The 7,639-nt window shown below is 59.7% G+C and overlaps 1 protein-coding gene across 1 annotated transcript; it reads right to left on the minus strand.

The window, feature by feature from the left end:
- Positions 1-535: 535 nt before the first annotated feature.
- IRF2BP2 (interferon regulatory factor 2 binding protein 2) lies at positions 536-4,201 on the minus strand. Its single transcript, XM_054279511.1, has 2 exons — positions 2,983-4,201; positions 536-2,734 (listed from the first exon to the last, which is right to left on the minus strand). Exons 1-2 carry the CDS (start codon positions 4,013-4,015, stop codon positions 2,013-2,015), a joined length of 1,755 nt encoding a protein of 584 aa, XP_054135486.1. The 5' UTR covers positions 4,016-4,201; the 3' UTR covers positions 536-2,012.
- Between the last annotated feature and the right edge of the window lie 3,438 nt (positions 4,202-7,639).

Consider the following 7,639-nt stretch of genomic DNA (forward strand, 5'->3'; position numbering starts at 1 on the left):
ATGTGTTTACATAAGACACCAATCTTGACTATAAGTTTTAAAGCGTAATATTGACTCAATGAATTTGTTTATCATGCAAGTCTTATCTAATATTACATTGACCTGTAATATGGAACACAATGTAGTGGGTGTGCTCATTAAACACTTCATAGAAAATTACTGTGCATGTGCAGTTCTGATCTGCAAATACTAATAATGACCATTTCTTTTCTTTTTAAAAAAAGTAGTCTTCTCCCAAAAAAAAAAATTCTCTGCATTAAATTGCAGTTTGAACATTATCACAATAAGAACAGTTGAGTAAAAAGCACCCAAAAATCTTCAATTTTATAGTTGGCTGAACAGATTTTTCCTCCTTCTCTTCTGATACTGGAAGTGTTTATTAGCTGGTCCCTGGGAAGGGACGACCTCGCCACCCTTTAGCTCAGAAACAACCGCACATAACCGAGTTATAAACACCTCGACAGAAGGGCTTGTACAGCTGCAGCGTTGCCAATGAACTATAAACAGCACAAAAACATCACTATTAGACTTGAACTATTTCTAGTAACCAATGATTTATTGATTTTAGAAGTCTGCTTGGTGATGCAGAAGCGTGATCAAAAGAAGTGGCTTTACAAAAGAGTTCTCCAAAGTAGCTTAAAAGGCAGGGCCAGGGCCATTATGTGCAGCCCTAATTGCTTTCATTTCAACCAGTTTATATTTTCATTTTCAAAGAATAGCAGTAGGTTTGTTTCAAGCATACGTAATAAGGAAATTACAGGTTTCCTCCACCCACATTTGGGCTGTCACTGATATGCCCGCGGGCAATTTGGCAGAGCCTCAGTCACTGCTGTCACTGTACCACACCGTACCTGCCACTACTTGGAAATACCGGGTCAGCGATAGTAACAATAGCAACAGCACCAGAGGTGACTGGTAAGCAAAATCAAAATCCATATGCACTATCTGAAAATTAAAGTAAAATAAAATAAAGTCTCTTCCCCACATCCCCAGCTTTGTCCAAAGACACAAAAGCCCCACAAGTGACACTGAAGACCTTCAGAAATGGCAGTGCTACACTGGCACCTTTGCCAATCGTGTAACTAAGTTCGTTATCAAAATTCCATATTATGGTATGCAACTGGTGAATAAATGCAGTTTTGTAATCTTAGAACCGATCACGAGAACTGCGGTCAACTTTGCCTTAAAAAAACAAAACAAAACAAAACAAAACACCAAACCAAAAACAAACAAACCCAGAAATCCCTAACTCAACAGCGCCTCTTGGACACCTCTCCAAATCCTACTCTGGTGGCAACTTCCCTTGAGAAACAGTGAGCAATTCGGGACTGGATCTGGAGGATCTTCCATCGCAACCCGAGCCACGCGCTCCTGGGAGAAAGCCCTCCTGCTCCCTAAGCTCGCCCGGCCGGAGGGATGCAAAGGGCACGCCTGCCTTGGCCAGCCACTCTTGTCCCCAGTTGCCTCAGACCAAGCCTGCATGCGACCAGCTCTACAGGACAGGGGCCAGGAATAAGGAATCACAGACAGTAAGGCAATCTTTACAATGTCAGAAAGTGTATTTGGCATTAAAAAAAAAAAAAAAAAAGAAAAGAAAAGAAAAAACAGAAGAAACAAGTGCATACAAATACAGCTAGAAGCATTTCTGGTTTGCCAAGTGCTCTCTAAAAAAAGCAGCGCAAGTCACAGCCTACATTGAACAGTAACTGTCACCAGGGAAGCACAACAAATAGTTGCTATAACAAAAGGGAAAAAAAGAAAAAACGAAACAGAAAAAAAAAAGAGAAGAATTAGAAGAAATGCCTTTATAATAAGTACATACCTTTTGTCTTCAAAAAATATAGAAACACAATGTATTCAAAAAAATCAAAATTATACAGCCATGTTTATGAAGTCTACATTTCCCTTGTCTTGGAGATATATATATATATTTATATATATATATTTATAGATATATACAGAATTCGAGCAGTTCGAGTTCAAGGTGACGTCGGGCAGCGAGCGCAGGCGAGTCACGAGTCCCTCTCCTTTTTCACTTTCACATCTCCGGCCAGGATGGTGGCGATCTCCCCTTGCATGAAGGCCCAGGGGACGTTGGAGCCGACCAGGGGACACTTCTCCCCGCTGGGGCAATACACCTCCCCGCTGGCTCCCTGCTGCTTGATGCTCTGCCGGGAGCAGGGGAAGCAGAACTTGTGCGAGGGGACGGAGGGGCACTGCACGAAGTGGGTGTCTTCCAGGCGCTCGTGGCACAGGGTACAACACAACGGGACGCTGGCGGCGAGGGACGAGTCCGGCAGGCTGGCGGGGTGCACGGGCTCCAGGCCGCCCGCCGCCGCCGCGTTGGCCCCCTGGCCCGGCACCTCCCTGCCGGAGCCCAGCCTTCTTTGGTTCATGGCGGAGGGCGAGGGGGGGCTGCTGCTGTTCCTCCGCGTGGTGGAGTGGACCTGGTTGGCGTCTTTGGAGGCGTGGTTGCCCCCGGCATTGTCCGCCACCAGAATGAGGGCGGCCATGGGGGACTGGCCGTTCTGTGCCGCCTCGGGCGGCGTGGTCCGGTTGGAGTGGGGCGAGGCGGTGGGCGGCGGGGGCGACATGAAGGGGGTGCCCGTCAGCGGCAGCTTCATCCCTTCCGACGGGGCGGGCAGCCAGGGCTGCACCTCCCCGTTGATCTTCGGGGGTCCAGCCTCGCCCTCGGGCTCGGGGGAAGGCTTCCTCTTCCGGGCGGCCCGGGCCCCTGCAGAGGCAGAGGAGGGGGGAAGGAGGAGGGTGAGAAGGCAGCGCAGTCACAACGCATCGCCGAGCAACCGCGGAAACGGCTGGCCCCGGCCACCCCGCGGGCACCCGGCCACCCAAGCGGCCGGGCCGCCGCCCCGCACGCCCAAACCCGCCCGGCATCCCCCGCTCCGCATATCCCTGGAGAGCCACCCCTCCCGCCCCGCCGTCCCCTGGCCTCCCCGCCGCCCCCCGGTCCCGACTCCTCACCTGGCTTGGCCACGGAGCCGTTGGTCTCGTAGCCCAGCAGCCTGCCGCCCGCCATGCCCGGCTCCTTCTTGAATTTGCTGTCGAAGGGGGCCACGGTGTGGCTCCCGTGCTGGTGCAGGGCCAGCAGCGTGTCCCGCACTGTCTTGGGCTTGGCCAGCCACTCCTGCTCGGAGCCCGGCCGACTCTTGCCCTCCGCGGCCAGCTCTGCCGCCGCCGCCGCCGGCAGGCTCTCGGCGGAGCCGCGCTTCTCCTTGGCGCCGCTGTCGTGCTCCCCCGCCGCGCCGCCGCCGCCACCCGAGGAGGAGGAGGAGGAGACGGAGCCGGGGCGCTTGTGCCCCAGCTCGCCGGGCTGCCCGGCCGCCTGCGCCGCCGCCTGCGCCGCCGCCGCCGGCTGCTGGGGCACGGGCACGGCCATGGGGGCGGGCGCGGCGGAGATGGCGGCCAGCGAGGCGGCGGCCGCGGCGGCGGCGCGGCTGCCCAGACCGCCGATGGCGGCGGGGATCCCGGCGCCGTTCACCAGCGGCACCAGGGTGGGCGGCACGGCGTGCGTCCGCCGCGGGTTCGGGCTCTGCCGGTTGAGCTCGGGCGGCTCCTCGGGCTTGGGGAAGCCGTTGGGCACCAGGATCCCGTTGACCTGCCGGCCGCCGCCGTACTCGGCGCCCAGGCGGGGCGGCGGCCGCTCGGCCGCCAGCGAGTAGCGCTCCAGGGGCTGCGGCGGGGGCCGCGCCGCCGCCTCCGCCGCCGAGGGGTGGCCGAGCTGCTGCTGCTGCGCCAGGAGCTCCTTGGCGGAGAGCGGAGGCTGCTTGGCGTGGGGCGGTGGCGGGGCCCGGCCCTCGGGGAAGCAGCCGTGCGCCCGCTTCAGCTGCCGCGCCGTGTCGATGACGAACTCCACGCGGTCGGCGCCCTCGTAGTTGACGCAGCCCCGGCAGACGGGCTCGGTGAAGTCCCAGATCATGGCCCAGGGCATGCGGGGCAGATCGCACAGGTAGCACGACTGCCTGCGGGAAGCAGCCGCCACCGCCGCCGACGACATGTCCCGGCCCCGGGGCAGCGGCGAGCGCCCCCCGCTCCGGCTTCGGCCGCTGCCTCCTCCGCCCCTCGTCACCGGAGTCCCGACGGGCAGGCTCGGGAGCCGCGGCCGCAGCGGGACCGTCCGCCGGGCCCCCTCCCCCTCGCCTTCCTCTTCCGTGCGCTGGAGCGGGGCGCGGCGGGCGCCCCGGCAGGCAGAGCCGCTGCGGGGAACGCCGCTCCCGTCGCCGTCTCCGCCGGCGGCGCTCACAGGGCGGCGGGGACGCGCATCTCCGCCGCGCGGCTGGCGCAGGGCTGCGGCCGCTGCCGCCCGCACGGCTCCCCCGCTCTCTGGCTACTACGGGGCGGCGCGGGGCGGCGGGGGCCGGCGCGGCGCGGCGGGGCGGGCGGGGCGGGGACTGCCACGGGGGCCGGGGCCGGGGCTGGCGGCGGCGCCGTGCCGTGCCGGGCTCCAGCCGCCACCGCCGCCTCTGCGCGCCGCCGCTACGATTCTTCGACAGTGCCGGCCGCGCCTGCGCGATGGGCGCCCCCGCCCCGCCGCCGCGATCCCAGCCCCGGCCCCTGCCCGCGCCCCCGCCACCGGCACCGGGGGTTCCTCCTGCCGCCGGGGGGCCGCCGCGCCCCCGCCCCGCATCGCCCCCGGGGAGGGCTGTGGGAGCGGAAAGGGACAAGGCGAGGGGCGGGGGTGCCCTGCAGCTCCCTCCTTCTTTTCTGATTTTATTTTTATTATTGTTGGGTGTATTACTATTTCCCTCACCGCCGAGGGGCTTTGCCGAAACTTCCCAACCGTGGGCGCAGCGGTGCGCGGGGCGCCTCCCGCAGTGCGGGACTCAGTGCACCCCCTCCCCCGTGACCTTGGACGCGGCGCCCCGGGCGCGCCCCGCGGCTCCGAGGTTCCCCCCGCCGGGCCGGTCATCGCCACCTCCGGGCAGCGGCCGGCGCCCCGCCGAGCGGTGCTCGGCTTTGTTCTCCCCGCCGGAGCAGGAGGCACCATCAGAAATAAATGTAACGATTACCCAGCTTTTTTTTTTTTTTTTCTCTCTTAACTGTTGTCATTTGTGCACAGGAAATAGGACGTTCTAGATTTCCTGTCATTTTAAACCACAAACCAGCAGTTCTCTAATGCAGATTAGCGAAATTCACACAGACTAAGCACACGCCGTCTCGTTCCCAAAAAAGAAAAACCTGTTTCCCCGACCCCCTTCCACGCTGCGAATCGCTTATCCGCCACCTGCACCCTCTCTGAAACACGGCATGGAGGCAAGGGAGGGAGCAAGAGAGGGTGTTCGCTCTCCTCGTGTGCCACGGGAGGCGAAGCAGCCCCTCACCGCGCACATCCCTGCACGTACGGTCGGCTTGCACGCCTTTGCCCGTGCAGGGTGAACACGGCGGAGGCTGCTCCCCCCGACAGCCGCGCTCCAGCCGCCCTTCCCACGGCGTTATGTAGGTTACGGAGGAGGGAGGGAAAGAGGGCGGGAGGCGGGAGCCGGCCGGGGCTGGGGAAGCTCTGACGTCCGTGGCGGCCGCCGGCAGGTGCCTCCCCGCGGCTGGGGGCCGCCCGACGGCGCTGCGGGGCTGGGCCCGCCACCAGCGCCGCCGCTGCGCTGCCCCTGCCCGGCCGGGCTGCCGAGGGGCGTCGGGCGGGCACCGGGGGCAGAATGTCCCCGTCGGGCGGACACCGGGGCAGAGCCGCTCCCTCTCGCCCTGCGCCGCCCGCCGGGCCCGGGACTGCGTGTGGCGGCCGCCCGTGCGCCCCGGGGCTGTGGGGAGCCCTCGCCTCCCCCTGCCTCGGCTCCTGCTCGTCCTGGCGCTGGCTGCAGCGCCGGCCCCCGTGCCAGGTTGGGTGACTCTGCAATGCACGGCCGGCCGGGCGCCCTGGAGGCGCCGGGTTGTACACAGGCGAAATAAAAGTCAGCCCCGGCCCCCAATGCGGCCCCGCACGTCGTTGCGGCGGCCGGGGCTGCTACCCCGGGAGCCACCCCCGGAGCCCTCACAGCTCCTGCGGCGTTCGACCGGGGCCGGAGGGCAGGAGCAAGGAGAAGGGGCAGCCCTGCCGTGGCTGCCGGAGAGCCAAGGGTTAACATCGGCTCGCTTTTCCCTAGCAGCCCTCCTTTCACATTGCATCAAAGTCCTTTAAAGCTGTTTCTCTTCCCTCCTCCCCTCCCCGGCTGGAAAGACGATTTATCCATGCAAGCTAAGTAAACAGATCTTTGTTTTCGTCTTCCACCCACTGCCCTCTTTCTCCAGCCCGAAGCTGGAGCCTCGCCAAGCCGGCTGCAGCGATCGCTGCCTCCACACACACACACACATACACACACACACACGCACGGGGCGGGGGAAGAAGCCGGGTTTCTCGGGTGAGGCAATGCGCCTGCAATTGGCAGGGACAAGGCAGGAATTGTAATTGCACTTCATCATGTGATGGCTTATGAAAGAGGAAGTTTGGATGTTTTAGTCACGTACTCCTTTGCCCTCTTGCTTTTGCCTCCAGGTTCTCCGAAGGAAAAAATTACATATATTTATATATACTGGTGGAAAGCCAAGAAACAGTGTGTTTGCGCATTTCAGATCATGAGCAGAGCTGGAGTGCTAGCTGAGCCAGGCTGCAGGGTAAGAAGAAAGCAAAGCTTTGAGCTGTGGCAGGCTTTTAACTGCAGGACAGAAAATGTGATCTGTATTTATTTTCCTTTATTTTTAATGAAAACTAGCTGCGTGGAAAAGTCAAGATGAGCAGTATTCTGGTTTTGCCGCATTTGCTGCCTTTGAATTCATTCTGGTGGAAAAGGAAAAAAAAACCAACAAAATCATGTTGCCAAGCTCAATGTCAAAAACCTGATAAAAAAATAGTGGCAGTGCTACATAGGAAATGTGGTTTATGTATCAAATCACAAAAAAAATACCTCAAAGCTGCTGACTGTTACAACAGTAACTGCACAGGAATCGAACAAATAATGCATTTGTCTCTTGGTTTTTTTCTCTTTTTTGAAACAGAAGCCATCTCTTTGTGCCGGATCTCTGCGAAACGCCCCTTGCTGCAACACACCAAGGCTATAGATAGGAGCAGCGAGTGCTGGACAATGTCTGGTGGGGTGCAGGGCTGGGAAGGTCTGGGGCAGCCCCTGAGCAAGGAGCACCATGATGGCATGGATGAGGGTCCAGCACAGTGTGGAAGGCTTTTGTCTTGTTCCGGTGTGCCCAGTGTCATGGGTGAGGGAAGGAGGGGAGAGGAAAGGTTGTAATGGGGCAGCTCTTTGAGATGAACTCTGTTCGCCACCCCCACATCAATGCCATCCCCCTTCTTACAATGTGTTTTTTTGCTTTTGTCAATGAACCACACCGAGATCTTGCTGTGTTTCTCTTCCTCCCTGCAGGGTTTTATATCCTTTCCCTCTTATCCTCTGCACTGGCAGCAGTGATTGCGTGCAGACCCCTGTCCCAGAACTGTGCTCTCAGCCTGCACTTCACCCACGTACCTATCCCCCATGGGGCCTGCCCTTCCTCTGTGTCCAAACCAATGCTCCTCACTTGATCACCTCTGCCCTTGGCATTCTTCTTTCCCTTCTGATTGAGGGCTGTCTCACATCCTTCTCCAGCAGATACTGCTTCCTCCATGGCTCTTATTTGCATC

Source organism: Melozone crissalis, unplaced genomic scaffold, assembly GCF_028551555.1.
Source record: "Melozone crissalis strain CALT ecotype California unplaced genomic scaffold, PUWL_Pcris_2 ptg000027l_1, whole genome shotgun sequence".
In the NCBI taxonomy this organism is placed as follows: Eukaryota; Metazoa; Chordata; class Aves; order Passeriformes; family Passerellidae; genus Melozone; species Melozone crissalis.

Excerpts from the sequence above, each read along its gene's own strand:
- IRF2BP2 (XM_054279511.1), bottom strand. The coding sequence starts at position 4,015 with ATGTCGTCGGCGGCGGTGGCGGCTGCTTCCCGCAGGCAGTCGTGCTAC. Across the intron at positions 2,735-2,982 it reads CGGCTCCGTGGCCAAGCCAG|GGGCCCGGGCCGCCCGGAAG; the intron begins GTGAGGAGTCGG and ends CTGCCTCTGCAG.